Genomic DNA, 25,246 nt, shown 5'->3' with positions numbered 1-25,246 from the left:
CTCAGAAAATCTGGATATACTGGTTAAATGTTGGCTGACAGAAATGCCCTGGATCAGGCCATTACAAAGCCACAGCCACCAGATGTGAAGCACTTGCATGGTTACATTCCGGTCTCCCCCAAAACTGCTCTGGGTTCCCTGACATCCAGTCAACCATTACTCATGAACCCCCATTGTTCCTCTGAACCTCTCTTGACCAGTCATCATAGTAAGGCAGGAACAAGGCTATTTACTTAAAATAGAATGTAAGGACGATAAAACGAAAACAAATCTCACAGTGAACACTTTTGACCTCATATGTCCCAAACTACAACCTCTAAAGAAGATAGGTTGTTTGTCTGCTTGGCTTTGCTCCCTAGGTGGCTCATCAGCCTCCAAGTGAACAGAGAAATTAAGAGGGCTTTGGACATGTTCTCTCTTCTGTACTCCAAAAATAACTAACTTTGTGACCCGAATGAACCTGGAAGAAGGGGTTTTATTACATTCTTAGCAATTTGCCCAAAGATCCATCTCTTGGGCTTCTGCTCAGAGACTCTCACTGGTAGTAGCTGCAGGGCACTTTCCTGTCTCACCAAAGACTCCCATCCAACCAGAGTCCACACTGCGGTAGCATCGTCAACTGTGCTCCAGAAAAACTTTTGGAAGAGTGTGCCCAAGGAGGCTTCTTTGATTCAATTCCAGATTTTGTCATTCCATATGGAGAGGATTTGCAAAGGCTAAGGAAGAAACCATGAGTCACAGATTTAGAGCCGAGACAGAATATAAAGCCCATCATCCCACCACATTCATTTTTGAAGAAACTGAGACCCAAGTGAAGAGATTTGCCCAAGGTCACACAGGTATTGGCAGAACCAAGAGCCAAATCCAAGTCCTGTCTCTGCTCCCCAGCCCCACCCAACATCCCCTTCATAGAATTTGAAGTCTTAGAAATGTGAGACGTCCTTAGCCATCTAGTAGTACAACCGAGTCTTAAAAGGAATGCCCACTACAACAAACCCAATCATATTGTTTTTTGCTTTAAGACCTCCAAGGAGAAGGGAACCCACCATGTTCTAATGATTCAAACAAAATGTACCACACCGCCATGCCCTCATTGCTTTTGGATCTACCCTGAGGCCCTGTCCCTCCTTCCAGTGTCAAGCTGCACACAGCTCTGGATGAACGTCTCCAGATTCATCATTCTACCAAAAATGCTTGACAGGATTCAAGGCCCTTGACCATCCTGATTGGCCTTCCCTCGGGATTCAGGATACTTTCCAGCTTCTCAATGTCCTTAAACTTAACAGGTTCCTCCAGAGGAGAATTAACCAGACCCGACCATCTTTATTTCTGCAATCTGTCCGTGTCTCTTTCCATAGATATCCAAGGTCAGGCGTGCTCCTGGCTCCTCATACTGAAGGCAATGCACTACATGCTCCAGCTTTTTCAGACCCCTGCTTAGCCGCCTCCTCTCCCTCCCGGCCACCTGGCTCTGTCAGAACTCGGGAGGCCTGTCACCGACGCCTCCTCTTCTGCACAACCCCAACTCCATCTTCCCGGCCACTCGCTAAGCAGGACTGGCGGGTGCTGTCCTTGGTCCCAGAAGCTGAGGGGGCCTGGGTGGTCCAGGGGCCCCGGGCTGATGGAGGGCCCGAATGCCAGGGCCCATCTGGGCAGGCCCGAAGAGACCCGAGCCCCCGCTGTGGCCGGGATCCGTCGCCCTGCTCGCCAAGCTGCCATCAGAACGCGCTAAAGAAAAGCACCCCAGCCCCCCGGGCCCCCCGGGCCCCTTGCCCTCTGCGGCAGCGGGACGCCCCCCTTCCCCGGGGACCGGGCTTCCCTTTCACCCTCTGTAAAATGAGGGTGCAGCCCGGCTGGGGTCAGAGTTCACTCGGGGTGGGGGGCGGCGCCGCAGGGTCCTCACGTAGAACACGAGCACGCTGGGAGCGGCCCCGGCAGCGGGGCTCCCCCGGGCGCCGGGAGGCTCATAAGAGGGCGGGCGCCGAGCGTGGCTTCCCATGAACGGCCTCCGGGCCCAGGCCCGGGAGAGGCGGCTCCGGGGCCCCGGGGGAGAACTCTGGGGGCGTGGCCCGGCGCGTGGCGTCACGGCGCACGCGCGGGCGTTGGGGCAGGCGGAAAGAGCCCGCGAGGGTTGACTCGAGGCTGGGAGCCGGGCTGTTAGTGGCGGAGCGCGGCGAGCAGGGGCCAATCCAAGGGCCAGATAGGGAGATGGGCGGGCCCGGCGCTTCCTTCTTCCGGCCCAACGGCCGCCGCCGGGGCGCGTGGGAAAGCCTCCTGTAGGGCGGGTCTCAAGGAAGCCAATCACAGGGGGGTATTCGGGGAGGCGTGGCCGCGACTTAACGTACCCGACGCGCGCCGCGGCCGGAGGGCGGGGCGGAGGGGGAGCGCGGCGACGAAGAGCCAATGGGCGAGGGAGGGCGCTGGGCGGAAGTCCCGCCCCAGAGCGTCCGGAGGCGCGAGCGGGGACGGCGGGGACGGCGGCGATGCGGCTGGGGCGGTGCGGGCTGCTGCTGCTGGGCCTCGGCCTGGGCGGGCTCCTCCCGGGGCCGGCGGAGGCCCCGAGCCCCGCCGGGACGCCTCCGGAGCGGAGCCGGCCGTACGCCGTGCTGCGCGGGCAGAACCTAGGTGAGGGCGGCGCCGGGGCCGGGCCTGGACGCGGGGCTCTCGAAGGCTCCCTCCCCCGGGGGCCGGCGCTTCTCGTGCCCGCTGGGCAGATGGAGAGCCCAGGCCTCGGTCCGTGGGGGGAGCGGGGGACTTGTCCCCTGGGGGGCTTCCCCCACCCGGAAGCGAAAAGAGCCGCCTCTCAGGGGGATGCTGGCCCGGGGCCGGGGCCCGAGTGGCCCAGGGAAAGCCTGGGGGGAGGAGGAGGAGGACAACAGACCCGCCTTGTTAAAGCCGTGCAGGGGCCCTGGAGTCGGGGACCCGAGTTCTAATGCAGCCTCGGCCCCTTACTGCTTAGCTGAGTGACCTCGTTGACTTAGCCACAAAAAACCCTGTATAAGCCCCTTGCCGTCATAGTGGTGGTATTGGTTTTTCTTAATTAAATTTCTTAATTTTTTTTTTAATTAAAGTTTTTGTTAACTATTTTTCCCCAAGGGAACCTGCAACATTCCCCTGGGCTGTCTTAGAAAAAGAAAAGATGAGGGCGGCTAGGTGGCATAGTGGATAACGCACCGGCCCTGGAGTCGGGAGTCCCTGGGTTCAATTCTGATCTCAGACACTCAATAATGACCTAGCTGTGTGGCCTTGGGCAAGCCACTTAACCCCATTTGCCTTGCAAAAACCTAAAAAAAAAAAAAGGGATGAGTCACTAAAGAATGCCAGGACGGTAAGTAGATGGTCAGGTGCTGGCAGGCTTCCAAGTTAGAAAGGTTTAAGAACACTATTGAAATTATGAGTTCCTAGAAGCCGGTGCTCTTGACTCAGATGTCACTTCACTTTCTTATCTGAGCATGAGTTTTGTTATAAAATGAGCCATTAAGAATAAATGTGGGACTGGCTAGGTGTTGATGAACAGAGCACTGCCCTGGAGTCAGCAGGACCTGAGTTCAAATGCATCCTTAGACACTTAATTACCTACTGTGTGGCCTCGGGCAAGCCACTTAACCTCATTTCCTTGCCAAAAAAAAAAAATGTGGTGCTGTAATATGGAAGGATGACAATTCCTTGTGTTTGCAAGGCAGTCATGTTGGTTGAGTTCAGTAAATCACAAAGTACCAAGAGCTGATAGGAGAAAAGTGCCTTCAAAAGTATAGAGTGCAATGCAAATATGAGCTACAAGTGCCAGATTTTTAGGCTAAATTCATACCTTCTGAGAAATAGCATTCAGCTATGACATTTTTTGGTGTCGTAAATTACTTACGCCGCCTTCGGCCAAAAATAATCAAACAAAATGACTACATTTTATTGAGATCGATGAAAATAAAGATGTCATTTTTCCCCCCATCCCAAATTCACAGAACCCTGGAAAGCTATCCATGGACCAGTTAAGAACTCTCTGGTTTCTGTTAAAGCTTCTAGGATGTCTACAGTATTTGCATCTTTCATTTTTTTTTTTCATTTTTGCAGTGCTCATGGGAAGCATCTTCAGTATCCTGTTGGTCACTATGATCCTTATGGCCATTTGTGTGTACAAGCCCCTTCGCCGTCGCTAACTGGAAAACAGCTGAACTCTACAGACTCCTGTGTCAATGGGAACACGACAAGCAGTGGTACATGGGGACCACTGAGGTAGCTGGGATCAAAACCCAAGTACTTGAAACCCACACATTCTCTGAAGGAGACAAAAGGAAGATAGAGAAGAGCTTCTGTTTATAATCAAATAGACCAACCACTAACAAAGTATTTTTTCCCCTCATTCTGTAGTATGTAAATAATCAGATACTTGAGAGATTTTTGCTTTTTTTCCCCTCTTATTCTATAGTATGTAAATAATCAGATACTTGAGAGATTTTTGCTTTGGTGTAACTAACAGAAGACAGACTTGAATTATTCAGGTGTGTACTGTGAAGACAGCAAGTTTACTTTTGGCATAGTGTATGTACAAGCCTTCTTGGAAGGTATTAATCCTTAATTTTTATAGATGTTAATAAGAATTCAAACATAACTTTGTTAGGTTTCATGTTCTGTCAGATGGAAATGAAAAATGAGAAGAGAAAATTTCTTTTCAATGGCAAAGTTCATGGTTGACCTGAGAAAACCTAAGAGTGCAAAGCCTTTTTCAGGGAGCTGGTACAACTGTGCACGCTTAACTATTGCTTCAGCTTTTCATTCTCAACATAGCTCTGCCCCTTAAAATCAATATCTTAGCAAGGCATGTCCCATATGCCTAAAAATATCTTAGCAAGGCATGTCCCATATGCCTAAAAAAGCACTGTTGTTTAACTGGAAATGTTGTGTATTTTTTGTGTATGCTTGATTCAGCTTAAAACACTGAGCTATATTTAATAACTATCTGAACAAGCCAAAGTCCCACTTAGAAAAAGGTGCTCAGGCAGGCACCCTGGTGATGCTCCAAAAGGAAGGGCAACACTTTGCATCTGGAAAGTTTTATCTTAAAATCGGCTATCTAGCTTTAAAATGTAAATGTAAATGTAAATGTAAAAGCTGAAGCCCAGAGACTCATTACAAACTGTGCCCAAACAAATCCTATACTTTAAAAAAAAAAACAAAACTGGAGCTCCAGCCATGACCAGTCCTGAGTTGAAAGGGTAAATCAAGGCTTCTCAAGGGCAGCTTTGCATATCCACTGTGTATGGTGGACCTGAGTGTTTACACAAACTAAATCTTGACTAGTAAATGCTGCTATTATTTTGCACTGTTGGAATAAACTGGAAGGTTTTTTTGTTTTCTGTTTTTCAAGTACAGAAGTATCACTAGTATTTATTTTAGAAGTGCTAGATTTAATTATTTGGTTTGTCCAAATGTTTCCTTTATGTTCCATTCAAATATAACACTGGTTTTGTGTAACCAGGGTCTGGTGAAATGGTTTTTCTGTATGTGTGTGTGTGGTGTGTGCCCACACATACATTTGTGCATTAAGCCTTGGTAATGTATCACTTGATACATTGTTATCCATAATAGCAATTAATTTAGGTGGCCAATTTTATGTTTCCAAGCAAAATTTGAATTAAACTGAAATCCTACATTATAACATACTAAAGATTTTTGTCTTTATTTATCTAACCTTTAAAAAAAATCTTTTTTTTTTAGTATTTTTTTGCAAGGCAATGGGGTTAAGTGGCTTGCCCAAGGCCACACAGCTAGGTAATTATTAAGTGTCTGAAGCTGGATTTGAACTCAGGTACTCCTGACTCCAGGGCCAGTGCTCTATCCACTGTGCCACCTAGCCGCCCCCCCAAAAATCTTTTAAACCAATTTCCTACAAACCTGTTTTCTCCAAGAGCTTTGTGAATATGGGTGGGAACAAATGGGAGAAAGCCATGTATTGATTCAGGGGAAGGAGACCCAACATACTAAACTAATCAAATTATTGGATTTGATTTACCTAATTCTGCTGTATCTGTAATCCAGTTAACAGTGTAAAAAGTTGTTAATGAATGAACCCTAAATAATCTAAGTGAACTGGGGATGACTAGAGTTTGCCTTTTGAGACATAGGATGAGGAACCTCTGCACTTAAAAACAAAAATCATTGTAGTTCACATAATTCACCTCAGTCTATTTTTTTCTCAACTTTGTTGCCAGTTGGGTCTGAGAGCTTTAGTTGAAAGGCCAGGATAAAACATATTTGACTTAAGCCTAAGGGGAATTAGCAGTGCCCTCTGTCTCATTTTCTCATGGGGATTCTTTTCAAATAATATACTGCAACCATAATAGTTCCAGAACCTTCCATTCCTTATAAAATCAAGCCAGATGATCCCTAAGTAATGGAATCTCATCACATCCCCACACCACACTCACATTCTTTTAGCCCTATCATTTTAGAATTGCGCATTAGGTGTGGGGGGGAAGAGTTTTGAAATAGGCAAATCTACCACAAAAGCTAATGTCAGACAATAATTGGATCATAGGATTTAGGAGTGGGAAGCCCATACCTGTCACACAGGAAGCCTAATCTTGTTGAATTGAATCCCTCTTACAAAGTAAGGGTCACACAGCTAAGAGTGAGACCTGGAACTGGACATTAAGTTCAGTGCAATTTCAATATGAAAAACATGAATCAAAATTCCCTCCTTATCCTGACCTGATAGTTTGCTCCACCTTATGGTTTGGTACTACAATCCATAATGATTGACTCCCAACAATTATTACAATAATATAGTTAAACGAACTGAATGGGATCTAAATTATCTGAATATGATGGAAGATTGTTGAGCCATAAGATAGGTAGGTAAGTGCTAGGTTTGGAGTCGGGCAGACCTGCATACAAATTGACCTCAAGACACTTAGCTATATGTTCTAGGGCAAGTCACTTCACCGTCTTTGCCTCAGTTTCCTCATCTGCAAAATAAGCTCTAGAAGAAAATGGCAAACTGCTCTAATATCTTTATCAAGAAAACACTGAACAACAAAGTGAGACTGAAAACTACTGAGCAATATGGCAAGACCTGTATGGCAAGAGGTAAGCCAAACCAGGTGAACAAAATACACAATCATTAACAACCACTAAAAGAAAAGAGTTAAAATTGAATGTTGCCATTGCCTATCTCCAGGCATATCCTTTAACTGATAGGGAAATACTCTTTCTTGGAGGTAGGGAACAAAAGTATGGAACGTTGAAGAACATGCCAGACTTGGCTGATATCCTGCCTTGTTTAGTTTCATGGAATTTTTCTTTCCTTTTTTAAATTCTTATAAGGAATGGTTTTCTGGGCAGAGGGAAAAGAGGAGGGATATGTTTGGAAATTTTAATGGCATAAAAACCAATTTTTTTTTTTAAAGAAAATAGGAGAAACCTATGTTTTTATTGAATTGTTCTTTTGCTGTATGCACAAGCTGTTTGTGGCAGCCTACTACTAAAACTGAATCAACCTAAAACAAATTTACAAAAGAATTGAAAACAACTTATGAATATGTATGTCTCACATTTTCCATTAAGCTGTCAACCATATTTCAACTTCTATGAAAATTTGGGGCAGCTAAATGGTGCAATGAGTAAAGTACGTACCTTGAAGACAGGAGGACCAGAATTCAAATCTGACCTCAAATACTAACTAGTTGTGGGACCTTGAGCAAGTCACTTAACCCTGATTTCTATTTCCAATTGTCCTGATACAAATCTGGCCATTGGATCTTGCCGGCTCTGAAGGACAAAGATTCATATGCATATCATAGCATGTGGTTGTCTTCAAGTAGAAAGGTCAAACATCATCTAGGGAAATCTAAAATGCTACTGTAAAAGCCTTTGGAAAAAGCAAGATGTTCAAGTGCAAAAACCCATTAGAACACACTAGTTTTCTTAACAATTTTCTCTGAGGACAGCTAGCAAACTCCAGTACGAATTCTATGGCTTTAGGATCAGCTGCCATCCTGACTGGTATTTTTTTAATAAGTCATAAATTTTGAGAGGCTATTAAAAATACTAAACCAGGGACAGCTAGGTGGCACAGTGGACCGAGTACTGACCCTGGAATCAGGAGGACCCAAGTTCAAATCCAGCCTGAGACACTTATTACCTAGCTGTGTGACCTTGGGCAAGTCATTTAACCCCATTGCCTTCCAAAAACAACAACAAAAAAAGTTACAAAATATTAAACCAAAGTCTATCTGAACTTCCCTCAAAATGATGTGGCAGTTTCCTACATTTCCCCTGCATTCTCTATATTTGAACATAGGTTCAGTGCCAGGCCATCATCCAAGGACCTATTCCAAGAGTGGAGAATGGGTGATCCCAGAATGAAGCTTTTAAGTCACAGTAACTTAAGACATGAAGTTGTGGAGAGATGACTAATTTCATGAGAACTCCCTATGATAGATTCACAAATGCTGCTCTCTTACACTATGAGCATAGCATAGTTTCCAAGGAAGTTAAGAATAGGATGCCCTCAAAACCAGGAAGATGCTCACAAGGATGCAAGTGAAACCATTGGAGCACTGCTGGAGCATCTTAACAAAGCATTTTCCTCATAACAATCCTTATTCATGAGAAAATGGACTCATGGGAAAAGCAAAGTGACTAATATCAGGAGTTGAATTTAAAAGGAACCTTGGATGTCTCAGATCTTATCCAAACCCCTTAGAAAACTAGAATCCTGAGAAATGTTCTTGTCCATCATCGTGGAAGTCGTCCAGCCAGGGTTGGAAGCCAGCTATGCCTAACTCCAAATTCCCCGTGTGCTATGACCATTGCACCAACTTGCCCAAGAGTGTTGAGAGTCCAAATCAAAATGCCCACAAGGAAATAAACATTTTTAAAATGCTTACATAAATATCTCATTTACACTTCACAATGACTATTATCACTATTTTACAGTTTGTTCTGAGGCAATCAGAGATTAGGTAACTTGCCTGGGGTTATACAACTAGTTAAGTGTCTAAGCCCAAATCTGAACTCAGGTCTTCCTGATTCCAGGCCCAGAGCTCTTTCCAATGAACCACCAGCTGTCTCAATACAATTTCCTAAACTTTTAAAACATGTCTCAAAGAAAATGACACGAACTTTTGAACCTTTGGTCCTCTAACAAGAGCCACCACATAATATGACTAATATTTTATTAATAAAAACTGGATTTCCAATACCAGTTGAAAAATGTGACTATGAAAACTTCATCCTTCAAACCATTGTAGTCTTGTTCAGGCTGTTTTTTTTATACTGTACACAGTAAGACTATTTTCTTTTATCGATCCATTCTCTACAACACATGGGAATGTGAAGGCTATCACATGAACTCTTTTTAAAGTGATTAAAAACGAGACAGAATCTGTAGGTGAAAGTTTGCTTCCTGGACAAACTTCTTGAGATTCAGGAATTTAAAAGAACTAGATTTTTGTTTTCCAAGGAGCTTATCTAGCAGAGTAAAACTGTTTGTTATGAAGCTAATTGCTTAAAAGTATTTCTTTAGTTAATGCCAGAAGTGGAGAATAAGTTACTTATTTGCAGGTTCAGAACAGTTTCAACAAAGATACCAGTTGGCAGTATTGATGCTACAAACAGCGGGTGCTAAATAAATTTATTTTAAATGAATGAAAGCACTATTGTTAGATAAGATTTTTCCGGAACAGTTTAAAGTTAATGAGTTCAAATCCTCTTTTGAATCTGATTCATCTTAGAAGCTACTATTTCCATGAAGTCGGAATATTTAAGATTAAACTGGCAAGCCTTTATAGAAAATGCTTCTGACAGAAAGATGGTGATGCACATTACAATGGTGAATTGTGACCACAAAAAAAATAAGACTCAATACAGATCTGATTCCACTCTTAGCCAAATGCTCTTGGAAGGTAAGACTTGGGACATCTCCCTGTCTACCCCATAAAGTGGGGTCTGTGGTTAAGTAGAAATATGGAGAGATCAAAACATGTGAGTTCTAATCCAGGTTAATCCACTAAAATGGTAACTGAAAACGCCAGGCATTGGTTCTGGAGTCAAAAGCCCTGGGAAGAAATCCTTCCACACTTATTCTCCCTAATCTCCATGTCCTCCAGCTATAAGGCCCCTTTGGGTTCTAGATCTAAGATCCTGCACTCACCATCCTCTCCAGGTTTTTTGTGGTTAATTGTTCCATTTCCTCGCATGCAAAATGAAAGGCATTGGATTAGATGCTTTCTAAAGATTTTTCCAGGCAATAGAATATCAGTCATTCTTCCTATACGTTTCCACATCTTCATCCTGAGGGCTTATTTTCTACCTCAGGAGCCTGAGATAATGAACAGTTTTTCCATAATATCTTCATAGGTCTGGAAAATCCTTTCAAAGTAAACCTTCCATTCCCTGCTCCTAGTGCAATGAATTTTTCAGTCTTCTCAAGGTTCAATGTTAATGTCTAGAATAACCTGTTCATTTTGTAATAAATGCTTAGATATTCAACTAGCTGGCATAACTACCTAGACTTTCATGAATAGTCTTTAGAAACATTCTGTCTAGTATCTATCACTATAACTTTGGTTCCCCCTCCAAAAATAAGAGTAAGATACCATTAAGATCAAGTATTCCTAGAAAAAGAGGTAGCTTAGTCACCTATCAAAGAGAAAGGGTTTCTAGATGGATAGCTTTGTTGGTAGAATTGCGGATGAGTCTAAACAATGGGAAAAAAAAAATATATATATATATATATGTATGCAAAAAGACTCAAAAAGCCCTCTTCAGGGGTAGCTATGTGGTGCAGTGGATAGAGCACTGGCCCTGGAGTCAGGAGGACCTGAGTTCAAATCCAACCTCAGACACTTAATAATTACCTAGCTGTGTGGCCTTGGGCAAGCTACTTAACCCCACTGCCTTGCAAAAAAAAAAAAAAAAACTTTAAAAAAAGCCCTCTTCATTGCAGTAAAAAAATGAAAATAAAGGGTACCCATGATATGGAAACTCTTTGTGATAAGTGAATGGAACATTATCATAAGATGATAAATGAAGTATTTGAAGAAGCCAGAGATTTGCAATGAACTTAGAAGAATCAGAAAAATAATCTATGATAATAACAACATAATAAACAAAGTTTTTCTCATGGAAAGGTCACTAAAGAAGCCTTGTTGCTACCCCCAAAGGACCAGTGAGCATCCTTTTCTGACTTAAAAAGCTGAAAGCTTCTATATGTGGTGGTGGTATTAGGTCATTTCAGTCCATCTTTGTGATTCCATTTGGGATTTTCTTGGCAAAGATATTGGAGTGGTTTGCCACTTCCTCCTCCAGCTCATTTTATAGTTGAGGAAACTGAGACAAACAGGGTGAAGTGATTTATCCAGGTCACATAGCTGCTAAGTGTCTGGGGTCAGACTGGAACTCATGAAGGTGAGTCTGCCTGACTCCAGGTCTATAGCACCATCCACTATGATGCCACCTGACTGCCCGGACAAGCTGCCTCCCTTCATTAAGAATGGGAGCTCCTTGAGGCCAGGAAACTGTCTTCCTTTTCAATTTGTATCACCATTTCACTTTTGCACATTTCATGTGATCTAATTGTTTTTTCATTCATTCTGTCATTCAATTCATCCATACATACACTAAATACTGTAAATGAAAATATCTTTGAAAGACTACGATTCTGATCAATGTAGTAACAAAACCTCTTGTAACTTAGTAGAAGTGATAAATTAGGTGTAGAAGACAGACTCTGCAACATGGTAATTATGTTTTCCTTCACTACTTAATATAAGGGGTTGGGAGGGGGGGAAGAGGCTGCAGTGAAGAAAGGAAAGTTAATAATGAAATAAAGACACCCTCCCCCCCAGTCAGACATCAATAAAGCATTTTTAAAAAATATTCTTACTGTGTTATTTTATTATAAACTTTTTCAAATGAGTTATACACAAGCCATCTACAATTTCACATACAACCCCCATTTGTTCTTTGTATGTTGAAATGTTTGTGGCTAATGATGCTTAATGAACAAGAAAACCAAAATTTAAAAATTAAAAAAACAGGAGCTAGATGGCTCGAATGTTGGGACACAAAACTGGAACAAAACCAGGTGAAGGCCCCCCACGACGGTTAGCTCTTCTATGGCAGAGACTCTTAGGCAGCCTGATGAAACTTGTGGACCCATTTTCAGAAACATGTTTTTAAAATGCACAAAATAAAACAGAAGATTACAAAGGAAGTCAATTGTGTTGAAATATAATTATCAAAATATTTATTAAAAAATAAGATGACATAGTCCTGCTCTATAAAAAGACTAGATGAGGACAAGTGCTCTATGAGGCTATTCATAGGTTCTGTTTTGCCATGGTAGACAGAAAACCCATGCCAAGGAAACTATAGATCCCCTTAAGTAGGGAGTAAAAAGGCTATAGATTAAGTCCCATTAAAGAAATGTTTGAACCCTGATTCTCTTTTCCTTATTCCAAAAGGACTTCTCCCCAGCCTAGAAGATGTCAACCCAGCAGTGATCCTCCCCCTGCCATCTTTTATGCAGAGCCAGCAAACACCTCCCTTTCTAAAGAACGGCACACCCCGTCCTGCTTTATACCAAAGGCCTTCAGAAGGCTTGCAAAGCGACCTTGAGTTTATGTAGGAATTTAATCAAGGTGGTAACATGGTACCTTACAGTCCTGCCTTATGGTGACCCAGAAATGCTGTCACTGGAGGGTCTACTCCACTCTGGCAGAACCTATTAGGCCTGGAAAAGGCTTGCTTGCAAGACAGGCTTGGGGCTCTGTCTACAACTCTTCATGATCTGTAACCATGGCATCAGTGAGAGGAAGGAAAGAAGGAAGGGATGGAAGAAAAAGGGAAGGAAGGAAAAGAGAGAAGAGAAAGAAGAAAAGGGGGAAAGGATGAAGGGAAGAAGAACTATCCACATAGAAAAGCAAAGTACATTCAAAGACTAAAATAAGTTATATTACGTCATGCCAACTCTCCTTTTCTTCTACTTAGCAGGGTGCATAGAGGACTGTTCTCAAATTATGAGACCCAGCTCCTCCCCAAAAATTCACCTTGAGAGGATAACTGAAATACTGTGAGCCCAGCCCCCAAGGAAGCAGTATTTTGTGGGCTCTGTACACAGATAGGAATCCGTCTCTGGTACACAGAGAACGTGAATGACGCAGGCTGGGCAGTCCTTCTGCAATGGGTCAGGTGGCAGCGATCCAATGGCCCACAATTCTGAAGGAGCTACTCCATTGAAGTTAAAAGTCAGATCTACAAAATGCTGATAAGCTGCATAGTTTGAGATAAATGCAATGTAGACTCTACTGGCCTTGTGCATAGAAGGAATTTTAATTGGACAGTTACACAAAAGGTAAGTAATTATAAGGCATTAAAAACATCGTCCTATATGACTAGAAACATTTTCCCGACAAGCCGAAAGGGATGATCCTGAACCGATCCCAAACCACCACCTGCCCTCTATCATCCAGGCCACTCCTAGAATGGTGGCTGAGTACACAGGGGCTGAGATGACCCATCAAGTTCTTTCAATGCTGAAAAAAATTCCTACAGGAACAAATACGGGACCTACGGTGTAGAGTGTGGTCGTTTATATTCCACAGTGCTCTCAGATGGCAAGGTGGGTATTTACAGAAGCATTAGACAAAATAGTTAAATAGCTAAAGGTATTAAAAAAAGGCCTGAGAAAACCTGGTTAAAATATATACTTGTATTGCTACTGGTGGGAGTAGATTTCTTTTATTTTTTTTTTCAAAAGTAATAAAAAGAGAAAGTCTGTTAAAAAAATATATATCCAGAAAGATGTTGATTTGAACTGTAAAAAGCAATTGGAACTTTCCCTCTGGGCTGCTCAAGTCATTCGTCAACAACAAGCTGACCTAATTCTAATTCCACTCTTTTCCCTCCAGAATGCAGCCTCGTTGGGACTTCTCAACATACTTTGGTGTAAGTTTCCATCCCTGGAGACAATGGCTTGTACGGAAGCTTTCTTATTTTGGTTTTGGGCTGCCCTAATCCTCCATACACAACAGGTAACCTGCCATAGCTCAGGATTCACAGGGGATCCCTTGGAGGCAGAGGGTTAGGGAACCGGATGACCAGATGACCCCCCTCAAGCTGGAGGAGCCTTCTTGGCCAATGGCCTGAAGGACACACTCTGCTGGACCCTTCCACCCCCAACATCAGAGTGGCAGAACGTGGAAAGGAGTAGGCCGCCATCTGGTCCGGCCTTCATCAGTCTGAGAGGCTGCACCTTCTCCTCTTGAACATTGTCAGGGAGTGTGATCAGAGTGAAGTGTCCACGAGACCAGAAATCCTCCTTCCGGATGGTTTGGGACACCAGTGAAAGCAAGGCGATCTGAACAGACCCGTTTCTTTGGTGAGCCAGGAGAAGGTTCATCCAACTCCTCACAAACCACATGCTGTTCTCACATCAATGTTGCGTGTGTGTGCGCATGTAACATGAACATGCACACACAGACACACACGCACACTTATATAAAGCACCTTGACTGCAGGAGCATTTTTTTCATCATTCCTTGAAAGACAGGTTCCAACAAACCTTGGCGAAGTTTTTTGGTTGGGTTCGGTTTGAGCAGAGGTGACCCAAGAGCCAGCACCGGCCCACAGGGGCCTAGGGTGCGAGCCTGGAGATGCCGCAGCCCAGACGTGCAGCAGCTCTGGCCCACCACCCTCTCAGACGATGGCCCACGGAAGCTGCACCGCAGCAAGAAGGCAACCGTGGCGGCCGGCTTCCCAGGGTGCTGGGCCCAGACGCCCCTGCTGCCGGCTGGGGGAGGAGGGGTCTACTTCTCAGTAAGAGACAGCTGTAAGACTTGCTGCAGCTCAGCCTCCTCCTCCTGGAGCCGAAGCTCCCGCTCCTCCAGCTCTTTGGCAGATAATTCCATGGCAAGCTGCAAATCAGTGTCAAAACTCCTCACCTCCATGGCACTGGATTGGAGCCCATTGGAGCTAGTAAGCAGACTCTCCTGAATAGCCCTGGAAAAAACAAGGTGTCAGACAAGCACCCTTCTCCACCCAGGCCTCCCCCCTTCTTTTCCTTATCCCAACTCTCCCTCATGGTCAATCCAGAGCTCCTATTGTGGGCCTCCCAGGCAGGAGCTCTCCCAGGCTGACAATGGCCCCAAGACGCCCGAGTCTCCTGTGATGTCCCACAGCCAGGACCCATGGGAAGCCACCATCTCACAAGCTTCCAAGCTTCAAGTAACCCAAAGGACAACCAGGGGTGAGCAGGGCAGGACAGTCTGAATGCCACAACCCACCATCTGAGGTCAACATAAGGAGGAAGGGCACGGGGCAGAGAGAGAGGGAGAATGAGGCAGATGGCCTAAGCAAAGTCTCTAAAGTCATGCCATGAAAACATAGATGGTTCCCACAAAGTGAAGCCAGCCCAGGGGCTGTACCAAGGAGGGGTAGCTTTCCCCACAAAGCTCCCTGTCCTTACAAACTTAGGAACAAAGAAGTCAGAATTACCCAAAAAATCCATCACAAAGGAAAGACTCATGGCAAGACAACAGAAGATCATCAATGAACAGAACATTATCACATCATAAGAAAAATTCATAGGAGACAAACATGTGAACTGAGGGTGTGAAGAAAAGAGAATCAAGAAAACATGTGTAATGATAACAGTGGAATCAGGAAGAGCTGAGTGCTGCGCCAGGAGCATGACTAAGGTGGGCCCCAGAGAAGAGCAGGGCTAACAAGAGCTCCTTTGCAGAGGTGGGGGTCTCCAGGCATAGAATGGTGCAGACACTGTCAGACAGAGTGGCTGTGACTGAACAGCTGAACTGAACTGCTTCTTTTTTCCTTCTCTGATCTTTGTTATAAGGCAATGATTCACTCAGTACGAGTGAGGAGGCGAAGATGATATAAAACAAAAGATACCAATAAGATACCAATAGCGGATGTCTCGATTCATATTTCTTTAAAAAAGAAAAGGCTAATGAGAAATCTGCTGAAATTATGTTCCACCATTTAGAGGGAGTCCAAAGACATTACCTTTCATACTGCGAGTCATAGACATGTGGATTGATGAGTCCCCCATTTGAAGACAGCCCTGGAACATCCTGGGAAGACAAAAACAAAAGAAAGCATCAACTGACGCCCTTAGGAGCAAGGAAATCAGCACATTTCCTCCCTCTGTCACGAATTACTAGAGAAAAGCATCGCTTGAACAATATTTATTGAGACATCCTAACTGACTCTAGCACCGTGTCTCCCAAGGCTGATACGCGTTCTGCCTGCAAGGGTTGAGAAACTGAGTTTGCTGCTCCATTTGAAGCTCCTCAGAGAGGGAGCAGGATGCTATGGGCCTGCTTCGAGGCAGAGGATCCTGGACTTTGCATCAAGTGCTCAGAGGTCTAACCCCAAATGTTCTGGGTCCCTCATTATCCCAAATAAAACTTTAAAATGGAGAAGAGAATTCTGTGGACCTGGAGCAGGGGGAGAACATTTGAAAGACTCACCGGGAAGGACTATCAGGCTTGTTCTAGGTGACCCAAGTGGGCAGAACTAGGAACACTAGGTAGAAGTTGCAAAGATACAGACTTTTGGCCCAATAAGAAACACTTGCTAATGATTAAAGCTGGTGAGGACTGGAGTGGGGTGGCTGCTCCCCTAGGCAGGGGAGGGAAGGAAGAGCAGAGAAAGGAGGGAAGGAACAAAAGGAAGACAGGAGGGAGAAGGGAGAGAAGCAACCAGAAGGCATGTGGTGGTGGGGGGAGATGTTCCTCATTGCTGAAGCTCTCTAAGAAAAGCCTGGGGATGACTTCTCAAAGACAACAGAGAGGATCCTACTCAGGCCTAGGTTCATGCCAGGCCCCTTGCATGTTTTAGTGTGTCCACCACACCTGGCCTCCAATCCTGTGCATCTTCTCTGCATTTGAAACCTGTTGACTCCCCCAGTCTCAACCATGGTCTGTGGCAAATGTTGAGAGGGGTGAGAGTATTTTTCTTAATTTCTTTTTTACTGGGAACTTACCACTACCAAAGGTTTTTCTGAAAAAAAGACTTACTAGGTTTGTCTGCTGCCTGTACCCAGCCTGCACTAGTGATTTCCCTGGGTAAGAACACATGTCAGGGTCTTCAGACTTTCATGAGGGGGAAATAGTTGTATCTCTCCTATCTGGTGAGAGGATCTATACCCCAAACTACTGGCAATGCTGAGACTTGTGAAAGCCAACCATGACCTGATGGACAGAGGGGAAGTACAGCATGTTGAAAGTGCCCCAGCCGGCCTCCAGCCCTTGAGCTGCCTGTCCTTCTGGCCCCACCAGCCCCTCTAAAACATGTCATCACTTTCTGCTGCCAATTCACAGGAAAGGTTGGTGCAAGAAGCATTCATTCCAACACCATTTTTATCTCTTCTGTGAAAGAGCCAATGAAAATACTGTCTAAGACATGACACGATGGCATTGACACACGGACTCATCAGACAAGTCCTACATGAGTTTTCTTTTTCCTCATCAGAAAAATGAAAAATTTTACAATGTACTATGATTCCCCTTTATTCCAGAGCAGTAAAAAAGTGAGGCCAAGGGCAAGGTCCTGTTCAAGCTGCTTGGTCCCCTCCAAGATTGGTCCCTTTCATATGCTCTTGGTTCTGGCTTCATACTTAGATGTATGATTTGACTTCATGGGTCCTTTTGGAAAGAGGGAAGAGTGTGAATCCCCAATAAATACAAAGACCATCACTCAGGCCTGGAACGCTCCCCTTCCTCATCACTCCCTCCCCACTTCCCTGGCTTCCAAGTCTAACCTTCTGCAAGAGGCCCCTAGAAATCCTCCTCTGATGGTCAAATAGTGGCCCTCTAGAGGTCTCTTTGTTGATTCCTATCTAGTCACTAGTCCCAGATGGCTCTGGAGAAGAAAGTGAGGCTGGTGACTTAGCACAGCACCCGTGCCCCCTCACTCAAATCCAATTCATGTGCTTGTCATGGAATCCTCTCCATGATGTCCTTTGTTCTTCGAGAACAAAGGACAAGCATCATCATCATCATCATCATCATCATCATCATCAATGAATATGGAGAAAAGAAAGGAATGGTGACCAAGAGCCAGCAAGGATTCTCAAAGAAGTCCTGCCCAACTCACCTTATCCTATCTTGGTTAAGGGTTATTATCACTAAGTCAATAGATCGGGGGATTGTTATCTGAAACACTGACCAAGCATGGAGCTCATGCTACTCCCATTTAAAACAAAAATAACACTCTTACTAGATGATAATAAAATTAGGTGAATTTGTAACTGATGGGAGAAGACCTTTATCTGAAGCAAAAACAAAGCAAAGTGAAACAAAAACCTCACTAGTTTTATAATTCCTGAACAATAAAGTGATTTGCCTCTGAGACCGAGTTTCCCCTCAGTTTTTTACATCAGTCTTACAACAGTATACTGTTTACACACACACACACACACACACACACACACACACACACACACAAACCCCCTTCACCCTTGCCAAGCATGCTTTTTTTTGGGGGGGGGGGGTTGCAAGGCATTGGGGTTAAGTGGCTTGCCCAAGGCCACACAGCTAGGTCATTATTAAGTGTCTGAGGCTGGATTTGAACTCAGGTACCCCTGACTCCAGGGCTGGTGCTCTATCCACTGCGCCACCGGGCTGCCCCTCCAAGCACACTCTTAAAAGCATCTTTTTAAGCTTAACAGATGAATAATTGAATGAAGAATAAGAATAAACCACAAGCTAGTGGTGGGGAGTGTTAAGTTCTCAGTCAGGTAGGATTTGTCAGTCAACAGGCACTCATTAAAGGCCTACTGGATACCAGGCACTTTGAAGGGTCAAAGCTACAAAGACACAAAAACCGCAGAGCCTGCTGCAGAAGAACAGACAACCTGCCGTTGGAACATACAGAGACACACAGATCCAGTGAAAATGGAAGGTTGTCTGAAGAGTGAAGCGCCAGCAGCTTGGCAGGGCGAAGGCCTCCTGCAGAAAGTGAGAGTGGGAGGAAGGCATTCTGGGCCGTGAGAATGGGATACAGCCTGGACAAAAGGCAGAGAGATGAGAGATTGGAGGGACGTGTTTGAGGTGCTGCTGGTGGGCAGGTGGAGCTAGAGGGGATGCAGAAGAGGTCCCAGAGGCCTTTCTATAGGAGCTGGAGCTCATCACACTGGAAAGCAGTGATGGGGTCAGGTCTGCAGTGGGGAGGGGCTCCAGATTGGCAGGGTACCCCCAGAAACTCCTGTTCAGGGCAGACCGGCCATCTGTGTGGAGACGCTATGATGGCAGAGATGCGGGATGAGAGGGAGGATACTGGGAAGGACTCTGAGCACAAGGAGGGGTCTGAGGACAGGAGGACAATATAAATAAGTCTGGACAGCAGGAGAGTTTGGAAGACAAATTCAGTTTTGGACAAGATGAGTTTGAGATGGCTGGGGGACACCTCCTGAAATCCCCTCTGTGCCCCGGCCTCGCCAGCGATCCCAGGCAAACTGCTTAGCACCTATTTGTGACACCTGGCTGCCAAAAGTGCCAGCTAACACTCAGGGCAAGGGGTGACAAGGAGAGGGAGGCTCCCACCCCCTTCCCACAAGAGGACAGAGGAGGGGGAGAGACGGCCCCACATCCCCAACATAGCAACTAAACTATGCTAAGTGTCCAGCAGCTGAATAGAGCTCTGCAAGGGCGCTGAGGCCTGGACCTCTGCCTGACAGACGGGGCCCAGCCCTGCGCGACCGTGGCCCAACTCACTCACCTGACTCCGGCTAGATTCCAACAAGCTCTGCTGAATGGCAAACTGCATGATTTCATAATCCTCATCCTGCAGGTGCATGTTTCTGCCGTTATCTTGGATGTGATAAGACTCAGGGATTTCAAACACAGACTGATCCACCTCAAAGTTCGAGACCAGGGAGGCTAGAACATAAAAGAAGACAAAGGTCACTGAGTCAGTGGGGAGACTGCCAGGTGGATGTCTCTGGCCCACTCAGAGAATCAGTGTTGAATGGATGTGTCGAATGGAAACGGAAGCTGAAAGAGGAATCATCAGGAGCTGGCTGGACTCTTCACTTCTCCGACCCAGCCTGTGAACAGGCGTTCCAAGCTGCCCAGGGACAGAGGAAGGCTCCTTGGAAAACACTTGCCCACCCAAAGGCCCTTCGGAGGAAGAGTCCAACTGCAAGCAGAGCCAGGTGGATGGAGGTCGGGAGCCTTGACTGCCACGTCCCAATCGCTTCTCCTATGGGAGTCACATGTGCTCAACATGACCCATGGTCTATTTCAAATTCAATAACCAAGTCTCTGATGGTTGGTTGGATTTTTTGGGGTTTTTTGCAAGGTAGTGGGGTTAAGTGGCTTGCCCAAGGTCCCACAGCCAGGTAATTATTAAGTGTCGGAGGCTGGATTTGAACTCAGGTCCTCCTGACTCCAGGGCCCATGCTCTATCCACTGTGCCACCTAGTTACCCTGGTCGGTTGGGGGTTTTTTTTTAGGTGCTCTTTTTTTGCAAGGCAATGGGGTTAAGTGACTTGCCCAAGGTCCCACAGCTAAGTAATTATTAAGTGTCTGAGGTTGCATTTGAACTCAGGTCCTCCTGACTCCAGGGCCGGTGCTCTATCGACTGAGCCACCTAGCCACCCTAGTTTGTTGGTTTTTAAAAGGAAAGTGGTTCTAACAGTAGAAACCACATCTCAGTTAAACTGGTAGGAACCCCCGAAAGCAAGCCAGTGAATGGCCCAGGCAGACAAGTCAGGCCGATGGATGAACATCAAGGGAGTCCCTGCCCTCAGAGTCAGGACAGGACACACCTCCAAAGAAGTGCATCCATGATGGGCAGGAGAAAGCCAGACTGCTCCAGAAACCCTGAGGAAGGAAACACTCTTGAAGGGAGGAAGAATCGGGAAAGGCTTTAGGGGGACACAGTGGGAGGGCTGAGCCTTGAAGGAAGACGGGATCCTGACAGACAGAGATGGGAAGGGAGAGCATTCCAGATACAAAGGCTGTTCTGAGCAGATACACAGAGCTGGGAGGTGGCAGAGAGGATGGGAAGGCGGGTGGAGGGGGCTGCTGAGTCATAGACTCGGCTCTCACGCCTTTTCCCCGCAGTGTAAGAATTCATCCACAGTTTGGAATGGAGCAGAGCAGAAATCCGATCATCTAACTAAATTCCAATGGTTTCTTTTAGAAGCTCCACATTCATGAAAAAAGTAAAAACAATTTCCATTCATTTTCAGTACTTCATTTGTTGAGGCAACAAGGCTGTGAGTGTGGGCCAGATCCCCAGGATCTGGGTTCCAATCCTACTCAGATGCTTCATGGCAGCGTCCTCATGGGTAAGTCACTCTGGCCCGGCTCACCTGGGTCAGCGTGGCCCCCGTCTGTGCTCTGTGAGGTGGGCTCGTCAGCAGTACTGCAGCCATTGACATTTCCAAATGTAATCCGAGCATTTAAGACATGAAACAATGGAATTTCTAAGGGGGAAAAAAGCATTTTCATTAGAATCCATAATGTCTACTTCCCCTTGTAAAGTGACTTGTTTAGATTCAAAGAGACATGTCCTGCATCCTGATCCCATTGGTCCCAACACAGAGCTGGGGCCACCCAGGCCCCGCCACAGACAAGGCCTAAATGGAACAGCTCTATCAGGATGTCCCAGGACAAACGAGAAGAACTGGACCAGCCGACTCCAGTCCTGGTCCTGAGCTGAGGCCCAGTGTAAGAAACCTAGATCAGAATCTCCCCTTGTGAACCTGGCCCCTTTCATGGAGTATCGCATGGTGAGGTTTGAACTTAGTAGTGTTCCCATGAAGACAACCAAGGAATTGAACGGACAGCACAAACCAATTGTCCTTGAACCTTAAAATTGTTTACCTTCCTCAACAAAACAACCTTCATTTCCACATAAGACTCCCTCTACAAAGAATCCCAGAACCAGAGAATATGGTGTAAATTCAAAGGATTTAAAATAACAAACTACCAGATGGTCAGGTGGGTGGGAGTCTACCAGGGACCAACACAAGAAGGTAAGGAAGAAGCCGGCACATGATCATTCTGGTCCAACCTTGGGCAGAGGCAGAAGAGCTGTGTTCAGGTCAAGGCCACCAGGGTAGGAACATTAGGCCCACAACATCGAGTTTATCAGTCTACAAAGGCCATCCCCAGGAGAAGGGGCCCCCTCTTCATTCCTGGACCCTTCTGACTTCCCACAGGAGGCATCCTTAGGAAAAAGCCTGAATCCTGAACTTGTGCTTACTTTAGTTTACAAAAAGACCTGGAGAGGCAGACGTACCGATTTTAACAGGAAATCCAGGTGGGAACTCGAGAGTGATGAAATCTCTCAGTCTAGCAAAATGGGCACTGGTTCTGGCCATGAGGTCAATGATGGGAATGACCTGCTCCACCAAAGACAAGGGGAACTCTTCACACATCCAAAGCATAGCTTTAAACCTGTGAGGTCAAGAGAGACAATGTTGGACCCACCACCATGGCTTAGGAGCCCCCCCAGCCACCTGGGCTGCCTGCCACTGTCTTAGAAAGGGAGCTCTGGGAGGTCAGGGACGCCCTCCCTAGCATCTTCAACCCTTATTTGCAGGCAGTAATAGCTTATAAAAGCTTTTTGCACTCCTTCATTCATTGGCTAACAAGATAATCAGATTCCTCAAACACAGCAGGCTGGATGCCACCTCACTTCTTCACAAACACTGTTAGGGATTCAAATTACAACACATTTATTAAATGCCCACTATATTCAAAGCATCTCCATCAGAAAAGCTGTTTCAAAAACAAAACTTGGATGAATATCTCCAAATCCCTGCCCTGAGTCATATGGGTCCTCCCTTTCACAGCCCCAATCTGAACCTGGTCCTGTGAGTAGAAGTGGTGAAAGAAACCTCCATTTCAGGGACCCAGGACAGTGGACCAAATTCAGTTAGCCAGAGGGATCAAGAGACCTCCCTCCATCAACAGACCAAAGCTCACCAGTATGACCAGGAACACAAGCAAGAACCTCCCTCCATTTTACAGGGCAGGAGAAAGGAACATGGCCAAGGAGCAGGCAGGGTCTAAGTCACAACTTTTTTCGGTTACACTCTAGAACTAGAAAATGTCAAAGCTGGAAGAATTGGGGAGTTCTTTATTAAGGAGTGAAAAGAAGAAAAATCCAATAATAACCTGCACTAAAACTGAAAAACATGCGGCCAAACAACAGTTCAGGCCCCAAGGGCCCAGACTCTTACTTTTGGGTTCTGATGGTAAGTTCCTTTGGTCGTCCTATGTCCCGGTCCTTCAAATCAAACTCTTCATTGAAATACTCCTCGGGCGTGATAGCCGTGGGGTTATTTGCTGTTGCACACTCAGTGGTGAGGTCCTGCAAAGTGACCCAGGAGAGCATTACACATACCCATTACTCACCCTCAACCAGCCAATTCTACCCACTGAAACTGAAGCTTTGTGGAGAGGCCCACCGGCATTCGTGTTTTTAAATATGCAAGTGCTGTGAGCCACTGCATAAACCATGGGGATCCACCACTCACCCTAATGAGTCTGAGGGATTCCTTTGCTGGTAATTAAATAAAATATGCTTCATATGTCTCTCCATTCCAAGAATGCTTTCTTATGGCAATCCTTTACCAAAAATGAAAACTGCCCTGACAGAGGTTACAGTCCATGGTCTGAAGCAGATAAAAGCCCAAATCCCCAGCACCTGCTTACGGTCCTCCCTCCTCCCACTTCATGCTCTATTTCTGAACACCTCTATTTCTGAACACCTGAACACCTGTGAAAAGGAAAAATAGAAACATCTTCTCCCTCTTGGCTTAGGAAGAGCCCAATGCCTCCTCTGGGGGCAGAGTCAATGTCCCCAAGTGCTTCCAAGGGGAGCTCCCGGATGGACTTGGGGCTTACAACATCCATCGCACTTACCCCTTGAGCACCAAACTGGTGTTCTACGGTCCCCAGCAAGGATTCCAGTGGGTTCCTATCAGCTACGGAGAGAAAAATAGATATGGTCACTCAGATGGCCCATGGCTGTAGCATTCACCCAGTAAAAAAAGTCATTGTGTCTGACTGGGTTGGGGCTAAGCAGTCAAAGGAAAATGAGAGCATGAGGGGTTGGCTCCTTGGCCTTTCAAGGTATTCCCAACAGGGCAGGGCCAACTCCCCACCAGAGAATTTTAAGATTATAAATTAAAAACTGGCATCCAATTCAACAATGCGAGAAACAGCTCTCCTCCACAGCCGTGGTTTGACTTGGGATTCTTTCATTATCACTTCTCAGATAAATGAGGTTTTCTGATGATAAACATATGCTTTTATCTTCTTTTTAAGTTAGTCTATCCTGAAAACCATCTTTAATAAAACATAACTAAGGTCCTATGGCTGGTCTGAAGAAGGACTAGAGCCAATAATGATCCTTAAGATGAATGATTTTTTTAAAATGAATATATTTCCTATTCTCTTTGCTCAACAACTCAACAGATCACATCATGAAACAACAGGCTAGGTCTAACCTCTCCCCCCGCCCCACAAAGTTACCTTTATATCTCTTTTTTTCTTCCTCTGTCAAATGTTCTGTCCGTATTTTGGTTATCACACTTACATTGTTTACTGTATATACCTTGGGAGAATTTCCAAAGAAAGAAAAGTTACTCACAAAAAACCATAACCGTAATGCCAGAACTTCAAAAAAATGAACCAAGAGCAAAAATTCTGAAGCATAGAAAAAAAACAGGAAATGGTGAGAACAAATTCCACTTCTGGGGAACCCTGGCTATGATCAAGCCTACAAAGCTACAGTCTTGGAACTACAATAAAAAAAAAAAATCACTCAATCAAAAATGAGCAGTGATGTCCTGATAGGTCGATTCACCATCCTGGTACTGGTTTCTCCCTTCTGTTCTATCATTGGAACATTTCCCTCATTTCAAATCAACGGTGACTGAGGTTTCCTGGTTGAGTTTCTTTCTACTGTCTTAAAATACCCATCACCTCTGTTGGACTTAACCGAATCAGGTTCTAAGAGTACCTGGCATCAGTAGCCATCTGCTGGACAAAGAGAAATAGTGAACAGAAGGTGCTCTAAGCCTAGAGGACTATGGGAAATGAGCAGAGGACAGTGGATTGTTTCTTGTTTTTTAACTATTTGGATGGCACTTAACCAACACCAATATGGTTGGGGAATGGGATGTTCTGCTTAACCTAATATTTTGGTTTACAGAATTTCTGTCAACAACAGCCTGAATGGTTGTCAGTTTTCAAATAAAGTC

General features: G+C 45.2%; 2 protein-coding genes across 3 annotated transcripts in view; one reads left to right on the top strand and one right to left on the bottom strand.

Moving 5' to 3' along the window:
* Positions 1-457: 457 nt before the first annotated feature.
* Positions 458-25,246, bottom strand: part of ANKRD13A (ankyrin repeat domain 13A) — a 43,982-nt gene continuing 19,193 nt past the window's right edge. Inside the window, exons 8-15 of one of the 2 annotated variants that reach the window (XM_074206143.1) lie at positions 24,516-24,597; positions 23,904-23,965; positions 23,219-23,349; positions 22,273-22,430; positions 21,341-21,454; positions 19,741-19,901; positions 16,024-16,091; positions 458-716 (exon numbers count right to left, since the gene is read on the bottom strand). In XM_074206143.1, coding sequence (XP_074062244.1) covers positions 569-716; positions 16,024-16,091; positions 19,741-19,901; positions 21,341-21,454; positions 22,273-22,430; positions 23,219-23,349; positions 23,904-23,965; positions 24,516-24,597 — 924 coding nt within the window. In that variant the 3' untranslated portion in view covers positions 458-568. Of the gene's footprint in view, positions 717-11,875; positions 15,001-16,023; positions 16,092-19,740; positions 19,902-21,340; positions 21,455-22,272; positions 22,431-23,218; positions 23,350-23,903; positions 23,966-24,515; positions 24,598-25,246 lie in introns of those variants that run through there. The other variant, XM_074206142.1, reaches the window with a different exon arrangement.
* CXH12orf76 (chromosome X C12orf76 homolog) lies at positions 2,438-4,933 on the top strand. The gene is made up of 2 exons (XM_074200944.1): positions 2,438-2,625; positions 4,069-4,933. Exons 1-2 carry the CDS (start codon positions 2,484-2,486, stop codon positions 4,152-4,154), a joined length of 228 nt encoding a protein of 75 aa, XP_074057045.1. The 5' UTR covers positions 2,438-2,483; the 3' UTR covers positions 4,155-4,933.

The sequence above is a fragment of the Macrotis lagotis genome, chromosome X (genome assembly GCF_037893015.1).
Source record: "Macrotis lagotis isolate mMagLag1 chromosome X, bilby.v1.9.chrom.fasta, whole genome shotgun sequence".
Lineage (NCBI taxonomy): Eukaryota > Metazoa > Chordata > Mammalia > Peramelemorphia > Peramelidae > Macrotis > Macrotis lagotis.
This window is presented reverse-complemented; position numbering and strand designations above follow the sequence as displayed.

Coding starts and splice junctions, on each gene's coding strand:
- CXH12orf76 (XM_074200944.1), top strand. CDS start 2,484: ATGCGGCTGGGGCGGTGCGGGCTGCTGCTGCTGGGCCTCGGCCTGGGC. Junction 2,626..4,068: donor GCTGCGCGGGCAGAACCTAG/GTGAGGGCGGCG, acceptor TCATTTTTGCAG/TGCTCATGGGAAGCATCTTC.